Raw genomic sequence first — 18,314 nt, forward strand, 5'->3', positions numbered from 1 at the left:
GCATGTGCCCTGACTGGGAATAGAACTACAACCTCCTGGTTGATAGATCGACACCCTATGAGCCACACTGGCCAGGCATTAATATATATTTTAATCAAATAGAATCCAAAGACTTGAGGGACTTGGGTATAAAATAAATTGAAATTATTAGGATGGAAATAATTAGGCTTATGCTTCTTGGGGCCATCTAGGAAGTCAGAGTAATGTTTAAGTGAAGTCATTGTGTGAAAATCTAGGTGGTAACTAGGACAAATCTAGTGAGTCCCCCCAAAATGTACAGGAATGTTGCAGAAGGAATGCAGTTGATAAGGGAGAAGATGACAGATATGGGGACTGAATGAAGAGTCTACATCAGAGGTGTTCTTGGTGAACAGGTCAAAACAATGGGAATGGAAGCAGCAGTCAAACATAATATAAGAATGCTTTCATGAGCTGAACCTCATACCTGAGTTTACAAATCAAAAGAGTTCACATCACAGTTAGACTGCATTAAGGGGGAAATTCAGCACTTTGATAAACTGTGGCAAATGTTTACAGGTCATGGATAAGTGGTTAAAAAAAAGAAGAAGAAGAAGTCTTACCTGCAAAGGAGCAAAGAAGGCATTTTGAATGAGCTGTGAGACTGGGAGAGCAGGAAAAGGGAGAAGCAATGTCAGGCCTGAGGAAGAAGGGAAAGATCCTATTTTGGATGAGCGTCTCCTATGGGCTCCTTGCACTGTTTCATTATTTAATTGACAACTCACCGTGATGCACAGTGGGGAGGTAGTAGCCTATTTTACAAATGAAAAAACCTAGAAGCCCAGTGACTCAGGAAGGTGTCCCTGCTGGTCAGCAAGCCCCACTCTGGCACCACAGCCCCAGGGGGACCTTGTACATCATGCTTTCCCAGAGTCAACTGGGAGAGAAAAAGAAGGCAAACGTTAGATAAAATGTTAGTTAGGAACATTGTTGTTTCTTAGGGAGAAAAAGATGACTATACATGGTGTTCCATTTCCCCAGAGCTATGATTTAAATGATGATAAGGTTGACATTTATCTCTAGGCTTAACTATTTGACCTGGTCATAGATGTTGCTACATTTGAAGCTCTCACTGGTTTTATACTAAAACTAGAGGTCTGGTGCACGGATTCATGTACTGGTGGGGTCCCTTGGCCGGGCCAGTGGGGATGGGCTAAAACCAGCTCTTCAACATCCCCCAAGAGGTGCTAGATTGCAAGAGGGTGCAGGCCAAGCCGAGAGACCCCACCGGTGCATAATCGGGGCCAGGGAGGGACCATGGGAGGGCTCCAGGATGTGTCTGGCCCATCTTGCCCAGTCCCTATCGGCCAGACCCCAGCAGCAAGCTAACCTAGTGGTCGAAGCATTTGCCTGCTGGTGGTCAGTGCGCGTCATAGCAACTGGTCAAACTGTCAGACACTTAGCCTATTAAGCTTTTATTATATAGGATAAGTCAGAGGCTTACAGAACAGCTAAGATAATCTGTTTCCTCAGATACAGAGTGAGAAGAATTCATTTATTTCACAAATGCTGGAAGGCTTGCTCAGAGCTGAGGGCATTGCTAAGCTCTGAGGTAAAGCAACCAATGAGAGATAACTCCCTGCCCTTCTCGAATCTAGATATTACTTCAGTGTGACTCATTTTAGTCACTATGTCACCTGTGATATGCTTGAAGGAAGGACAATTTGCTGCATTCCTTTTCTGTCAACAGATGATAAAACATAGAGTTCATATAGAGTACAGCATTAATTCTTCTCCACATCCCTGCCCTCTGCACACTCAGGGGAGGAAGGCTCCTCATGACACACTTAAAAAAATTTTATTGTGCCCTGGCCGGGTGTTGCTCAGTGGTTAGTGCATTGGCCTGTGCACTGGGAGGTCATGGGTTCAATTCCCAGTCAAGGACACGTTCCTGGGTTGCAGGTTCAATCCCCAGCCCCATTTTGGGCACGTGCAGGAGGAAACCAATTGATGGGTCTCTCTCACATCGATGTTTCGCTCTCTCCTTTCTCTTCCCCTCCTCCCTCCCTTCCACTCTCTCTAAAAATCAGTGGAGCTGGCTGGTGTAATTCAGTGGTTGAGCATCAGCCTATGAACCAGGAGGTCATGGTGTGATTCCCGGTCAAGACACATGCCTGGGTTGTGGACTAGATCCCCAGTAGGGGTGGACAGGAGGCAGCAGATCAATGATTCTCTCTCATCACTGATGTTTCTATCTCTCCCTCTCCCTTCCTCTCTGAAATCAATAAAAATATATAAAAATAATAAAAATAAAAATCAGTGGAAAAAAGATCCTCACTCCTTGAGTGAGGATTAAAACTATATATATTTATATATATTCTTTAAAAAAAATCTTCCAAACAGAATTGTCTCAAAATCAAATAAAAAGAATATTAAAAAATTTTTATTGTAACATTTTATGATTCCAATATTCCATAAGTTTTTTTTACAGAGAGGAAGGGAGAGGGATAGAGAGTTAGAAACATCGATGAGAGAGAAACATCAATCAGCTGCCTCCTGCACACCCCCTACTGGGGATGTGCCCGCAACCAAGGTATATGCCCTTTACCAGAATCGAACCTGGGACCCTTCAGTCCGCAGGCCGATGCTCTATCTATTGAGCCAAACCAGTTAGGGCTAAAATGCTAAATAATACCATTGGATATTTTTTAAATATATTTTTATTGATTTCAGAGAGAAAGGGAGAGAGAGAGAGAGAGAGAGAGAGAGAGAGAGAGAGAGAGAGAGAGAGAGAGAGAGAGAAACATCAATGATGAGAGAGAATCATTGATCTGCTGCCTCCTGCATGCCCCTGCTGGAGATCGAGCCTGCAACCTGGGCATGTGCCCTGATTGGGAATCGAACCGTGACCTCCTGGTTCATAGGCCAATGCTCAATCATTGAGCCACACCGGCTGGGCTAACATTGAATATTTTAATTGCAGAATCAGACCAGTAATTTGAGATGTGTGCCTCACCAATAAAGAAGATGGTATTTCTTTAAGGAAATACAAATCCAATATTTTCTTCAAAAACATTAATGACTCTATTTCTTACTATTAAATTTTGTATCCATCTGTGCTGATTTGAGAGTGATCTAGATTTTCCTCCAGATCTTAACAATGTTTACCCAACATGATTTAATAATAATCCTTAAGGTTTCTTGAGCCCTTAGTTCTCACATTGAGGAGTGCCCTACTTGAAAAGAATTGCCTTATGTAATCCTTATAGTATCTCTTTGGGAGTCCAGTTGGCATCCCCATTTTACACACTGGGAAACTGTTCTTGAAAAAGGAAATTTTCCTGTCCAACATCACTCAGTGAGCCAGGGGCAGCCCAGGACTCCTCATTTAGTCTGTCTGATGCCAGAGTCTCCCCTATAACATGAAGCTACATGACATTTATGGGAAAAGCCAGCCTTTTCTTACTGGTTTATTAAGGCATTTTTATTTTACACTAAATTTCTTCAGTTCTGATATTTAGTTATTTTACCACAGTGTTTTAATTGCTATGCCTCTATCTTGTGTTTTAACGTCCACACAGTGTTCCTACCCTCATTTCTCTTTTAAAAATAATTGTGGATACTTTTATATATTTATGTTTCTAGATAAAGCTGGTTACCAGTTTGGCATATTTCCCTTTTCCAAATGTTTTTAATCATTTGGATTTAAATTGCTTTTAATTTAAACATCATTTGAAGAGAAAGTGGAATATTTATAAAAAATGAAATATCCTATTTAGGAACAATATATGTAACTCCTTTTATTCAGGCTTCCATTTATATACTTCAGTAAATCTTTAAAATTTTCTTTGTATGTATCTTGCCATTTTCTTGCTATATTTATTCCTAGATATTTTCTTGTTTTGTGTGTGTGCATGTCATCCTTGCACAGGGGCCATGCTAAACTTTTCTGTGTTGTTTCAACTTTAGTGTATATGTCCTGCCGAAGTGGGCACCCTAGATATTTTCTAGTTGGATAACACCATACCTGGGACTCTTTCAAATACATTTCTATCATAAGTGTAGAAGATTGTTATATCTAGCCATCTTACTGAACGATGTTATTTCTGTATTTTTTATGATATTGGTTCTTCAGATAGACAGTTCACCTGCTAATAATCAAATTTTCATTTCATTATTTAAAACTTCTTTTTTCTTCTTCTTTTTAAAATATGGCCTTTACTTATTATTTTTATTATCATTTTTAAAAAAATCCTCACCTGAGGATACTTTTACATTGATTTTTAGAGAGAGTGGAAAAGAAAGGGAAAGACAGAGAGAGAAATGTCAATGTGAGAGAAACACATTGACTGGTTGCCTCCTGCTGGAGCCCCGACCAGGGCCCTGGCAGGGGAGGAGCCTGCCACCAAGGTACATGCCCTTGACCGGAATTGAACCTGGGACTCTGTTCCGCAGGCCGACACCAAACCAGCTAGGACTATTTTAAACTTCTTTATCTGTTACTTTGACTAGAGATTCTAGAACAAAGTTGACTATAAACCACGATAGTAGGAACTCTTGTATTTATATTGGTTAGTGTTTCACTTTTAATATTTGCTTTTGGTTTCTAACATAAGGAGTCATCTTATTTTATACAGGTATGCTTTAGGAGAGTTTAGAGTAGTCCTTCATTTCTAAAGAGACCATTGAGGAACAGGTGATTACCTGGAGTACATTCTGCCAGGTGTTGCCTTGCCCGGCTATGACAGTGGGCCTCCAATGAATGGCAGGGATTTCCTCTTCATGCTTGGGGTTTCCAAACTGTTTCCATTATGTTTGTTGTGTTTTTGCTCTCAACTCCACTACAGTTTATTTTTATGACCTTAAGTACTTATGTTTTAGCCTTGCCTCACATTAGATTAGCTTCTTTGTTGTCGTTTAGTGAGTGGAAGTTATTATGCTCAGAAGCCTTAAGAGCTTTGCTGGCATTGCTCTCAGGCACTTGTCTTCCACAGAAGTAGGAACGAAGGGACTGCAGTGGAGCTTGTGCGGCGCCTGTGGGTATCTCTCCCACCGCACACCCTGCCATCTTCCTTCTGTAAAGCTGGGTGGGCCTTACCAGGGCCTAGTTCAGGCTGCAGTTTGGTAATTAATGAGCTACTGCATCCATGGAAGTGACATCATGAAGCCATTCTGTTTTCATTCTTGTTATACACAGCCTTTAGGGTTCCATTACTTTTTTTTTTTTAAGTTTTAGTTTGTTTGTTTCTTTTTTTGGGCGGAGGGGTGGGGGGGAGTTCCATTACTTTTATTTCTTTTTTTTTTTTTCACTTAAATTTTTATCCTTTGCTATATGTCTCTCTGGTTTTCAATATCTGGACGTATTTAATCATAACATTGAGGTTGATTAAGCTGATACGTTGGCCACTTCTGATCTATAAAAACAGCAAAATCTATGATTCAACTTAATATATTATTGGACAGATAGGTCTTTCCAAGTTTTCATTATTAGTAATAATATTGCATTAACCATACACTGTTACATACAGCATTTTTCTTCTTTTGAATTTTTCCTTAGGATAAGTTCGTAAGGGAAGGAATGTCAAAGAATGGACATTTTACACGTTGACAAGTCACTTTCTAAAAGGGCTGTACTTATAGATCAGTATACATTACCATGACAACTAGTTTTACTCTAACTTCACCATTAGACATTATCATTTAAACTATTACTTTAATAACAATAAAACATTAGCTTGTTACTTGTGCCATTTTATTACAGTTAACAATCATTTATTCAAGTGTTCATTGATGAATGGTATGTTTTTTTAGAAGTATGGTCTATCTGCACCCTTAGTCCATTTTATTTTGGTGTCATTTTTTTTAAATAGTCAATTTGAAAGTGGTTTTAATAGAGTATACATTACCCTATCCTCAATTCCCTAGATTAAATTCTTCATTTACATACATTTTATTCCTCAGATGACAATCAAAACAAAACACATGATAAAAAAGAGAAGAAGATGGTGGTTCAGAAGCCCCATGGTACTGTGGAGTACACTGTAAGTATAAACAGGAAGTATGAATGTTTAATACTACTAGATTTATTTTTTTTCCAAATATATTTTTATTTATTTCAGAGAGGAACGGAGAGGGAGGGAGAGATAGAAACATCAATGATGAGAGAGAATCATTGATTGGCTGCCTCTTGCACGCCCTACTGGGGATCTAGCCCACAACTTGGTCATGTGCCCTTGACCGGAATCAAACCCAGGACCCTTCAGTCCACAGGTCAGTGCTCTATCCACTGAGCCAAACCAGCTAGGGCAAACAATGAAGCTTCTTAAGACCTGTTCTAAATCATTCTCTTCTCTCCATATTTTCTCCCTGGACAATCTCATGTAAACCTGTGACTTGAATTACCTGTGATATGCCAGTTTTAGGACTCCTTCCCAGACATGCTTTCTGAGTTCTAGAACCATAGATTCAGTTGACTTCTCAACATATCCACTTAGACCTTCATGCTGGGTCTTTTTTTAAAGCAGCAGTGGCTCCATCATCCATACCTTTCTACAAGCCAGAACCTTAATCTTGACATTTTCCCATTGCTCTCCATGTTTATTCTTGCTTTTTGTAATCACCCAGCAAGTGTAGGCCAGATCTCTCTTCATTTTATTCTCTCACAGAATCGTGTTCCTCTACATAGTTTATCTGTTTAACATTATTGGTTCACAAGTGTGACTATCACTTTAATGTCTATCCTGTGCCTTAATTCATATATCCACTGGACACTAGGGGATAGACACGAGACCCCTTTTTGGCCACCATTGTACTGCTGCTGCTTGCAGGGTGCAGACCTCCGTACTGCAGAGTCAATAGCTGAATAGCGCTGTGCATGTGCTCATTACTGCGCCTCCACGTTATGTGGCGTATACTCATCGCTCTCCCTGCACCATGAGCTCCTGGAAGCCAGGAGCTGTTTCTGTTTATCCTAGGCCTGGCATAATGTGGGCCACTGAATTATAGATCTGTCTTAATTCACATGGAAATAGCATTGTTGAGGAGTGTGCTGACTTCTAAGAAGAAATTAAATGCTATTGCCATTGCCTGGTTGTGTTTCCATCATGTTTACTTCGTTTCCGCCAATTATTTGTGTGCATGCCAGGCTCGATATAAGGCAAGCAGCAGGACCAGACCCCGCCCTGGTGGTTCTTGGGAGTGGTACATCTTCTCCAAGCTTCCACAGAGTCACCGAGAAGAGCCCTGGCACAGGCGTTTCTTGCTCAGTGCTCTGTGAACATCTCTAAACATCTTTCTGTGGTTCACAGGCTTAGTCCTTTCCAGGAAGGATTTGGGGTGATTATATAGCTCACATTACCACTGTGTTTACCATATGTCATTGATCCCACAACACCTAGCACAGTGCTCAAGGAGTGCTGGAGTATTTGTCATTAATAACAATTGTCTAAAGCCGTCTGTGCATCCACAGGCCCCTCCAAAACAATGATAAATGTTGTTTGCTAGGAGATGCTTCACATAGCATCACTGAACAATGCAGCGAGAGTCCAGATAAACTCCGAATTAATTCATATCAACAGGCGGTCAAATTAGTAATGCAGAAATGCCTACTTGTTTGGTTTATGTTATGGATATTAGTTTTACTTGGCAAGTTATTTTGTGTACTTTATTGGAAATAAAAAGCCATTCATAACTTTGTATTTAGAGAACCATGCTCGTTCTTACTAGATTGCTTGTATTGCTCTCGAGCTGTAGATATTCAAGCATTCTGGTAAGTTTCAAATATTTAATGATAATCAGAATCCCTCTGAGGATCTGTGACTTGGTTCTCTATGTATTTTTATCCCTGTTAACAGTCTTTAACTCTAGATTGTTAAAGTCTCTCCTTTCCTTAACTCCCTATACACAGTATCTTCTACAAGTTTTTTCGTAAAAATATGAAGTGCTGTCAAGCAGAAATTATGATTATCTCTATTTGGTGGATGAAGAACCTGACACCCAGAGAGGTTAAGCAAAGACCCAAGGTCACACAGCTAGCACGTGGAAGATCTGGAATTCAGGGCCACCAGTTGGGGCTGTTGTCTGCATCCTCAGACTGTGTCTTGTATTGACTCCAAATTCTTAAAATCCCTGGATTTATAAGTACAGGGGTGGGCAAAAGTAGGTTTCCAGTTGTAAGACAAATAAATAATACAATTAATAAATAATAATACAAAAATAAACTCTGTTTCACATACTCACAACTATAAACTACTTTCGTCTACCCTGAATTATATAAATATCTAATATTGGAAAAATATCTATATTTAATTTTTTTTTTCATTTTTAATACAGGTAATTTTGCTCAGGGTAGACGTTAGAGCATATATTGTTAAGTTTTCAATGATTTAAAAACATGTATTTATATCCTAACTTTTTCTAGGAATGCTTTCAAGTAATTTCAGTGTCACCTGTAACTATGAATTTGATTAGCCTGAGATAGTTTATCTAGTTGGTGGGGTTTTGATGGAGGGCAGTGGTGAGTTTAATTCTTTGCATCCGTTCACAGTCTCCTGCAGCCATATCAAATCTCCACCTAACACAAGGCTCACCTGGTAGAGACAGCTCTATGTACAGTGCTGTAGGTGGGAACGTCTCCATGATGGTCCCCAGTGTGACCTCCCACTAACTAGGTCCATCCCATGGTCCTGGAAGGGATACTGAACTGACCAGAGGCAGCGACTTCCTTTTCTTGGGCGGGTTTTTTTTTACTGTGAGGTTTCACATCTTATCACTGCCCTCTTTATTCCTGTTCTGTCTGTGTTAGAGAGAAAAGAACAACATCTATCACAGTTTATAGATTTATAGATTAACACTAATCGGTCATTTTTAATGACAGTGAACAATTATTGATAGCTAACCTAGATTTCTTTCAGCTTTTGACTGTATTCATCCGTCAAATGTCTGAGTACCTTTTACGTGTCAGGCACTGTGGGGGGAAATGGCCATTAACAGGCCACCATGCAGTAGCCTGGTGGGTTTGTGAGTTTGATTCTAGTCAAGGGCACATACCTCAGTTGTAGGTTCAATCCCCAGCCCCAGTGGGGGCACATGTGGAGGCAACCAACCAATGTGTCTCTTTCACATCGATGTTTCTCTCTCTGTGTCTCTCCCCCTCCCTTCCACTCTCTCTAAAATTCAGTGGAAAAAATACCCTTGGGTGAGGATTAACAAAAATAAATAAATAAATGAAGAAAGAAAGAAAGAATTGAGAATGTATTTATTCTTTTTCATAATATGTCTAGATGTATTTATTAATTTTTATTCATTCTTATCACCAATAGATTATTGTCTATCAAAAGGAAGTTTTTTTGTTCTGTTTTGCTGTATATATTGAATCTTGTCTGTTGGATTATTCTAGGCTGGAAGCCAGGACACCCTAAACTCCATAGCACTGAAATTTAACATCACTCCCAATAAACTAGTGGAAATGAATAAACTTTTCACACATACTATTGTTCCAGGCCAGGTAATGATTTTCTTGTTGCATATTACTTTCAAAATTTTACATTTATCTGTTATTGCCATTTTTAACGCCTCACTGTTAGTGTCATAGGGTTATCACCAGTGATCATGTGCATTGGGCTGAGTCTTTCCTTTAGGTCCGAGAATTCTGAAAGCAGTACTTAGGAACTGTTCAGAGACGAATGCTTTGCAAATAATTAACACAGTTTCCTTAACTATTACTAGTTTATGTTATAGATTTTTCCCCCCTAGGGCATTAAAAAAAGTTTTTCCTATAGACTATCACACAGATATTCTTAGAATGTTTAACTTAGAATTGCAAGTTTTAGTTTAGTCCACTCATTGGAACCTCCAGTTGGCCAGAAGCATGCAGCTGGTATCTGAAGTGTGTGTGTGAGAGGAGGGGGTGCAGTCTTGTAGGGCTGAACCTGTAACCTGTGGAATCTGATGCTATTTCTGGGTAGACAGTGTCAGAATTGAGTTGAATTCTTGGAACTCTGATGGTGTCTGAAAATTATTAGTGGGGGACCCCTGCCCTCCACATTGGAATTGGGTCCAGGAACCCTTTTCCTTGTATAACTGACCCATAGGAGAGACCCTCAGGGCATATATTTACTAATTCAAGGTTAGAATTTACAGTAAAAAACTCAGGCTGATTCACTATTCTTTTACTCTGTCATAAACAGATAGTTTATTGGTACTTGATTAAGGTCCAGGAGGCAACAAGAGGTATAAGGACTATTGAAATATGCCTACTGTAAGGGTGACAATACCAGGAATAGGCACTCTAGTTTGTTCTTTTTTGCCTTGTAGTAGCTATTTGACTTGGGCAAGCCACTTTCTTCTTTGGACTTCAGTTTTCTAGTCTCTGAAGTTAGGGGTTGGGCTGCATTGTCTTACGCGTCCTCCAGCCGTTGTTATCCTGTCCAGCACTCTTCTAACTAAACAGTTTGGTGTGGTTAGTTGTTCCAGGATTTGGCTGTCCTCTTGGTTTTGCCAGCAAAGATAATGAATTGAGAAGAGTAGCATTGATGGAGGGGCTTTCAAAAACTGTAGATGATATTTTGCTTTCAAAGATTTTTATGTAGACTGTCTTGGAGTTTGGAGGGGTAGGCATCCCTCTCGTCTCAGTAACTCTGATTAATCAAAACTGGTTTTATCTGCTCTGGTTTCAGAAAATTTGAGACTCACCTATCTAGAGACTCAGTTGATGGTCACCTTGAGGTAGGAAAGGGAACTGGCATGGCTGGGTGAGTGACCCACCACACGTCAGAGGTGATTTTCAGAGGAGGTTACGTGGGAGCTTATTGAACTAAAACCTCACTCTAGACTTTCTGATGTTTCATAGCCAGCTCTATTGCTTACCTGTCCATTTTGGAGCCCAGATTTTCAGTAGTAATTCCTCCTTATTTTTCCTTGATGCCGATTTTCCCACCTTTATCTTAATGTGTCTTTTGTTGTTGCCTTATTTTATTTTTTCTGGATTGAAGAGAGCTTTAAATAACTAAAGTTAAAACAGAGATATGCCTGGAGGGTTGGGAGAGAGTGAGTAACAATATTGAACAGCTGTTATATTATTAGCCCTGAATTGTGTTTTATAACATTAGAGACCAAAATATTAAGGTTGTATTTAATATATACCAAAAGGTGCCGTGTCTCATTAAAAGAGTGTTGAATGACAAGATCATAATAACATTTCGGAACCAGATTTTTATTTTTGTTTCTAGGTAATCGAGACAATGATGGAAGGGAAAGTATTGAGATTATTGATAATACGGTGTATAGTTTATCATATAAGGACCTCACTACATTATCACTCAGGGCCTGCTTGGAGTTAGCAAACCTGGATTTGTTTTCATCTCTTCCTAACACAGGTGTTATGTTTAGAAGCATACCGTGTACTGCTATGTACTGTGCTCTCCAGGCTTCATTGGACCCACCTGCTTCACATGGCTTGTGCAGAATACTCACCCACCTTGCTCTCCACTTCATGAGCTTCTGTAGTCTGTAGGTGTGTTCGGTACCCTTTGCACTGCACACGTTCGTATTGCTGCATACTGTTTCACGGATTAGTCTGAAGACCTCAAGCTGCTTATGAGTTCGGTGAAAGCCAGCCAGGTCTTAGTTCTGCCCTTCACATGATACTGTGCGGAGAGTAACTGCTCTAAACATTGCCTAGGGTTTGCCTGATTCTCGGTACTCACCTTGGTTTTCTTTTCTATTCTCAGGTTCTTTTTGTGCCAGATACCAACTTTCCCTCTAGTACCTTAAAGTTATCATCGTCCAGTCCTGGTGCTACTGTCTCTCCTTCATCATCAGATGCAGAATATGACAAACTGCCTGTATGTATGTCATTCATGTACTGAAGTGCATATTTGTGTATGAACTTATAAATATAGACTATACAGGGTGTCCCCCAAAATGTAAACACACTTTGTATGATTATAAAGTTAGTGTTTATTAACATACAGTTCATTTTCAAAATTAAAAGAATCTGCAGCAATGAATACTTTATTTTGTCAATGTCTGTTTTCAAACTGATGACCGTTCTGGTCCAGGCACTGCTGATAACGCGAAGCAACAGAATTGCAAGTATCAAGAATCATTTCGTTCGGTATTTGTGCACCTTCAGTTTATTGACTGTTGCTGGTTTTGTACCATAAACTTTAATTTTTATGTGTCCCTGTAAAAAAAAAAAGTCTAGTGGCACTTTAGGATAAATTTTCTTTGTTCAAAGCTTAGACTGGCTTCAGCCATTATTTCAAATCAGTTAAACATGAAAAGGAGTAAAAATGGAGTTAGCAGCCATTAAAGTGTGTATACATGTTTGGGGGACACCTTACATGTTCCATGTTCTTTTTCTCAAGATTTCAACTTAAATTTTCCCGAGGAGCGGAGTTAGGTGTAACTTGTTGTTCATGGAGAGCATGCATTTTATCCAGAAGAAGCCTGTTCACATTTAAAGTCTCAAAGGCAAAACGCATGCCTTGTTTACATAGGTATGACGTTAAACTCTCACCAAAACCGGTGGTTTATCTGTGCTCCTTTTATTCCTTTTCCTAAAGAAATGGAACCATGACTCAACTGTGAATTCTTTTATTTAGGTTATTTTCTAAGATATTGGATGAGCCATTTTTTATGGGTTCGTAGATATGTACTTTTTACAGATTTTCCGTTTGATTTACATACTTGTTATATATATGTAATATTTTTGAATGACCAAAGACATTTGTCTTATATATGTTTAAGTTAAATAGAAGCAGGTTATTTACAGGGAACTTGTGTGGCTTGATTCATATAAGTAATCTGTTTTGAGAAATTGCTTCCATTTGATGCTGGAAATTTTTGCTTTGTAAAGGATGCTGACTTAGCAAGAAAGGCCATAAAACCCATTGAAAGAGTCTTATCCTCTACGTCTGAAGAAGACGAGCCTGGCGTGGTAAAGTTTTTAAAAATGAATTGTCGCTACTTCACCGATGGAAAGGTATGTGGCAGTGCAGTTGGTTTCCTTTTCGTGGCATCTGTGGGAAACTAGCCTAGCTTTTACATTCCTGAAGGCAGGCTCCCTTAACCGATCTCACCGCGTTCCGGCGTAAGATTTCACACATGCCCGTTGGTTTTCCCCAGTTGAATGCCTGGCATTTTACTTGTTGAGGGAAATGTGATCAGTGCTTCTTTGTGACCCTGGATTCAGCATTTTATTTTCAGTTCTTGGTCTATGAATTGTTAGGGAGACAGTGTAGTATACGTTTAACAGCAAATGATGGAGTCAGACCCATTGAATTTAAATTCCAACTCTGCCACCCATTAGCTGTGAGACCATGGGCACGGTGTTTAAATTTCCCGAGCTTCCATTTTCCTCATCTATAAAATAGGAACAGTAATAAAATTTAATTAGTGGGGTATTGCAATTAAAAGGGAAAATTCATGTGAAGAGCTTAGTACTTAACCTGGAAAATGGTGAGTTCTCTGCCCTTCTGCTGGAGACGCTGGTATTAAAATGTCTGCTGTCGTGTGTTTCGTTTTTTGGTTGTTGGGGTTTTTTTTACAAAGAGAAAATCCAACTTTCTTCCTCTGAAGAAACGGTTATTTTGATAAAATGGAATTCCTATCCTCATCATAGAGACGTTATGGCAGGTTTCAAACAACAGGAAAATGGGTATTGACACAGACTTGTAACCTTTTCAGTCAAGAAGAAGTAATGCTTGAGATGCACAACATTTTGCAAAGATTATTACTGAAGTCATTAAGGGCACAAAATAAATTATTTACCTAAAGGGATTCATCTGTATCCTCCTGTCTTTGGTGGATAATATCCCTGTGGCCATCCAGGTCTATATTGTAAACTGACCAAGCTTCAGACAAAAAACTGTTGGTTTTTGCTTTGAATTTCCGTAGTTCAGCTATATGCACTTCTGCAAAAATGTTATATTCCTGTTTGTGTCAAATTTTCCTGGATGTAGGCTTTCTAAACATTTTAGAGAGAAATACTAGGACCGTTCTTTGGCACCGTGAGTCGGAGACAGCTGCTCCCTTAGCACAGTACCATACACTTGTTGGACACATGGTGAATACGTGCTGAGTGAATTGTAAAGCACCCGGTTCTCCATCGGGAATGCATCTGGGACAGCCCCTCTCATTTTACAGACAGGAATTGGGGAACCTGAGACTTACGTGTGTAACCCAAGATCCCAGCACAATTTTACTACTGTAGCAGCTGCACCAGAACCAGGCTCGGTTGATTGCCACAGATTTTCTCTGCCTCACCCCACAGTACCCAACACTGCATTTCTCCAGCCCTCTTAAAGGGGACAGGATTGTCAAGTAGGAGTCTGTGGTTCACCAAAGTCAGCGGAATGACAGCATGAGTTCATTAAAGCTCTGTGACGGTTGTATTTCTGCCTGTAGTGATTCTGTCCTGTCATTTGTCCTGCAGGGTGTGGTCGGAGGTGTCATGATTGTCACTCCTAACAACATCATGTTTGATCCTCACAAGTCCGACCCCCTGGTCATTGAAAATGGGTGTGAGGAGTATGGCCTCATTTGCCCCATGGAAGAGGTGGTTTCCATTGCCCTCTACAATGACATTTCCCACATGAAGATCAAAGATGCCTTGCCGTCGTAAGAGACATTTCTTGTTTATCAGGAAAAAAGGGGGGCGGAGGCAGGGGTTCTTGGGAGAATTAAATGCAATTAAAAGGTGAGAGCATTGGCAGGAGCAAGAGATTGTGTGAAGGTGAATTTGAAGGTGGATATTTGTGCACTAATAATAGAAAGGGAAGGTACATCTTTACAGAAAGATTTCTCTCCTTGTGAGATTGTGTTTGATGATCCAGGACACAGGGCTAATGTCATAGCTGGGAAGAGAGAAGAGTTAAGAATTGACTACTAATATGCTGAAATTATTTCTGCGTTGTACACTATATAAAGACATTTCAGTCTAATGAACAATGAGCAAAATAGGTTGTATGAGTGAAATCAGTGTGAAATGAACTTAGTATTATGGGCTCAGAATTCCATCACTTGTTTAAACGTTTAAAATAGCTTAAAATTTTATTATTACTAAAAATTGCATGGTAAAACAACTATAAATTAGCTGCAGTGTGCAAATAGTTTTTAAGTGTGTGTGTGTGTGTGTGTAAAATCTCTCCATCCTCACCTTTAGGGCTTTGTATTTTTTGTGTAGGACATTTGGCAACTCTAGCTGCCACAGAAAATAGGAAGGGAACAACTGAAAGGATTATTGATCATCATTAGGTTCCTGGCTGAGTCTAGAAAACATTAATCAAAAGCAGATTTGGTTGACACAGCTAGTACTTTGCCCTAGCAGTGCTTGGCAGCTGCAGTGAAAAAAAAAAAAAAAAAAAAAAAAAACAACAACAAACAAACAAACAAAAAAAACCCAGATGACTAAATTAATCTCAGCTTGGAATAGGTAGAAGAACAAGAAGGGAGGGGTAGACAATAAAGGTAGTACAAGAGGCTGATTAGAGTGCAGTCAAACGTATTCTTTCTGGGGGTCAAGCTAGGTAAATAAGGAAGCAATGAGAAAGGGGTTTGGATGATAATAGAAGAAAGTTTTGCTTATACACCACGAACGTGAAGAGGTGGGTTTCTTTGTTGCAGGCCTTCTTGTAGCCTTTAATATGAAAAATTAAATTTTGGTCCTGATATGGAAAGGATACCACATTACACATTTGTTTGACGCTAGAATTGAAGCATCTTTAACATCTGAATGCTAGTGTTGGGCGGCACATTTCTGTGTATGCAGGTTCCTGTGGAACAGAGACTTTGTCAGTCATTTTTTAGCATGTGGCACTTAGGGACTCAGCGAATGCTTATTGAATTGAAGTGAATTATGAATTAAAGAGGCTTTTTAAACCATTTGTCAGAGTCTAGCAATTACGTAGGCTCTTATTTTCTATTGGAAAAAGCATGGATGTTCCATGCAAGTGATTTATTAAATAACTGGGGAGACAGTCTTATAACTTGAGAACTTAGTGGTTCTTTGTTGTTTTATTGTCATAATTATTTCAAAGCCAGAATAATAAAGTATTACCTGAATATGATCTAGCCTTTTTAGAAAATAAAATGATTTCTGAAATCTGAAAATGTTATTTTTTGAAAGGGTTTGTATATCTCTGTGTTTTAACCCAGCGTAGACACTAAGGTGAGTGAAAACCTACTTGAGACATGTAGGGTTACTCAAGATATTTCCAGTCATGGGTTAACACGTGTGGTTGTGTTTTGTTTTACCAATTATTTTAAATTTTGGAAAACATGTTTAATCAATATTTTTGTATAACTCAAACTGGATAGGAAGGAAAAATAAATGGACTGCAGCCCAGGACAGTAAGTTTCAGCTGATAAACCAATTGCCCATTGCCATAAAATAAGATGATGACGGTTATAAAATGAAAGAGTTAAGAAGTTTAAGCTTAGCTAAGAAATGTGAACTAAGTATTATAAGTAAGAGTTTATTTGGCTTATTTACTCTTCTATAAATTTTTAAGTTGTAAAATGGAACAGGTACTATATATTCACGTTAATAGTGGAAGCTTCCTCTTGTTCCCTTGGGAATAGAAGGATGTCTGTGTTTGGAAGCGTTAGATCCTAAGCCATGAAACCCAAAATTAGGGTTCACTTTATAGAATGGTTAAATGTATAGCTACTCAAGGAGCCATTCAGAATTAATGTAGTTGGTTTACTTACTATTTTATAAAAAGGAAAAGTTTTAAATATTTAAGGAAGTTTAGTCATAGTACTAAAACCTTTCCTCTCCTTCATGAAAATCAGGAGCATTATTTCATCATTGGAAGCCTGGTGGGAGACATCTCCATGCTCATTATTGACTTCCAAAACCCTCCATGTCTTCTAGCAGGATATGCAGCTTCCATGGTTCTTTGTTTTGCCACTTCTTATGTTTCATTTTGAAGTTAATTTTTAAATTTCATTTTCTTATTCTGAAATCATTTAAACATATTTAAGTTGTGGTCTATTTATGTTTTGGTTTTCAGCTGGGTTTTGTTTTGGTTTTTGCTTTTCCTCCATTTTGTTTTTGTTTTGCTTTTAACATTCCATGTGCACCCACCATTTTTCCCTCAACAGTGACCTACCTCAGGATCTTTGTCCTCTGTACAGGCCTGGAGAATGGGAAGACCTGGCTTCGGAAAAGGATATCAACCCCTTTAGTAAGTTTAAATCCCTCAGCAAGGAAAAACGGCCGCACAGTGGAGAGAGAACCATCACTGCAGATTCCAAATCCACAAGGCCTTTGGAGAAACCAACAGAATACACACACACGCAGCCCTCAGACAGCTCTGGGTCAGGACAGCTAAAGAACCTGGAATCCTCTGTGGAGGCAACCGAGGGATCTACCACGGCAACTCAAGTCAGCAAGCAGCCTCCTGACCCTCCTACTGAATTTAAGTCTGTCGCCAAAGAAAATTCCCTTCTAGGAGAAGAAGATGACTTTGTTGACTTGGATGAACTGCCTTCCCAAAATGATAGTGGAATGGACAAAAGAGACACCTCAAAGGAGTGCCTTTCTCTCGACCCAGAGGAGCAAAGGAAGGCTGAGTCACAGGTCATCAGTTCTGCCACGGACATGCAGGCTCAGTCAGCCCTGAGCTTTTCAAGAACAGAAAGTGATGCTGAACTGAAGGGGGCCCTAGATTTAGAAACCTGTGAAAAACAAGATAAAATGCCCGAGGTGGACAAGCAATCTGGTTCTCCCGAAAGCCAGGTGGAAAACACATTGAACATACATGAAGATCTAGATAAAGTTAAACTCATCGAATACTACCTTAGTAAGAACCAAGAAGGGTCACCTGAGAACTTGCAGAAGGCAGAATTAAGTGATGGCAAAAGGATGGAGCCAGGGGGAATAGACATCACTCTTAGTAGTTCTCTTCCCCAGGCCGGTGAGCCCCCAACAGAGGGCAATAAAGAGCCAGATGAAAACTGGGTGAAGGAGAGAGCACCCCATCCCCTACAGCTGGGCTCTTCTACAGAAGAAAATCTGAGTCAAGAGTCTCTAGGCAACTCTTTGGAATCTACCCAGGACAAAAGCTGCCAGGGCGCACAAATGGATAATAAGTCTGAAATCCAGTTATGGCTGTTAAAGAGAATTCAGGTACCTATTGAAGGTAAGCCACTTCTGTTTACTGTCTTTCTATTCTGTTGTATAGTCGGCCTTTCTTACATAAGCACATGCACAAGTAGCACCATTTGAGAGGAATGTTTTCTCAATAGAGCAAATCTTTACTGATAAATTAATACTTGGGAAAATTAGCAATATATGCTAGCTAATTTGGAACTTTAGGGCAGATTTCTATTTCAAAAGTAATTGTTTG

The 18,314-nt window shown here is 39.5% G+C and overlaps 1 protein-coding gene and 1 non-coding gene across 8 annotated transcripts in view; one reads left to right on the plus strand and one right to left on the minus strand.

The window, feature by feature from the left end:
- Positions 1-18,314, plus strand: part of NCOA7 (nuclear receptor coactivator 7) — a 115,872-nt gene that overhangs the window by 67,613 nt on the left and 29,945 nt on the right. For 5 of the 7 annotated variants that reach the window (XM_036316491.1, XM_036316494.1, XM_036316490.1 and 2 more), the window contains exons 4-9: positions 5,920-5,999; positions 9,356-9,463; positions 11,688-11,801; positions 12,818-12,943; positions 14,396-14,580; positions 17,068-18,107. In XM_036316491.1, the coding sequence (XP_036172384.1) occupies positions 5,920-5,999; positions 9,356-9,463; positions 11,688-11,801; positions 12,818-12,943; positions 14,396-14,580; positions 17,068-18,107 (1,653 nt within the window). The remainder of the gene's footprint in view (positions 1-5,919; positions 6,000-9,355; positions 9,464-11,687; positions 11,802-12,817; positions 12,944-14,395; positions 14,581-17,067; positions 18,108-18,314) is intronic. The other 2 variants (XM_036316495.1, XM_036316496.1) reach the window with 2 other exon arrangements.
- On the minus strand, positions 3,845-3,953 carry LOC118660838. Its single transcript, XR_004969044.1, has one exon. It is a non-coding gene; the product is annotated as a U6 spliceosomal RNA (small nuclear RNA).

The sequence above is a fragment of the Myotis myotis genome, unplaced genomic scaffold (genome assembly GCF_014108235.1).
Source record: "Myotis myotis isolate mMyoMyo1 unplaced genomic scaffold, mMyoMyo1.p scaffold_m19_p_7, whole genome shotgun sequence".
NCBI lineage: Eukaryota > Metazoa > Chordata > Mammalia > Chiroptera > Vespertilionidae > Myotis > Myotis myotis.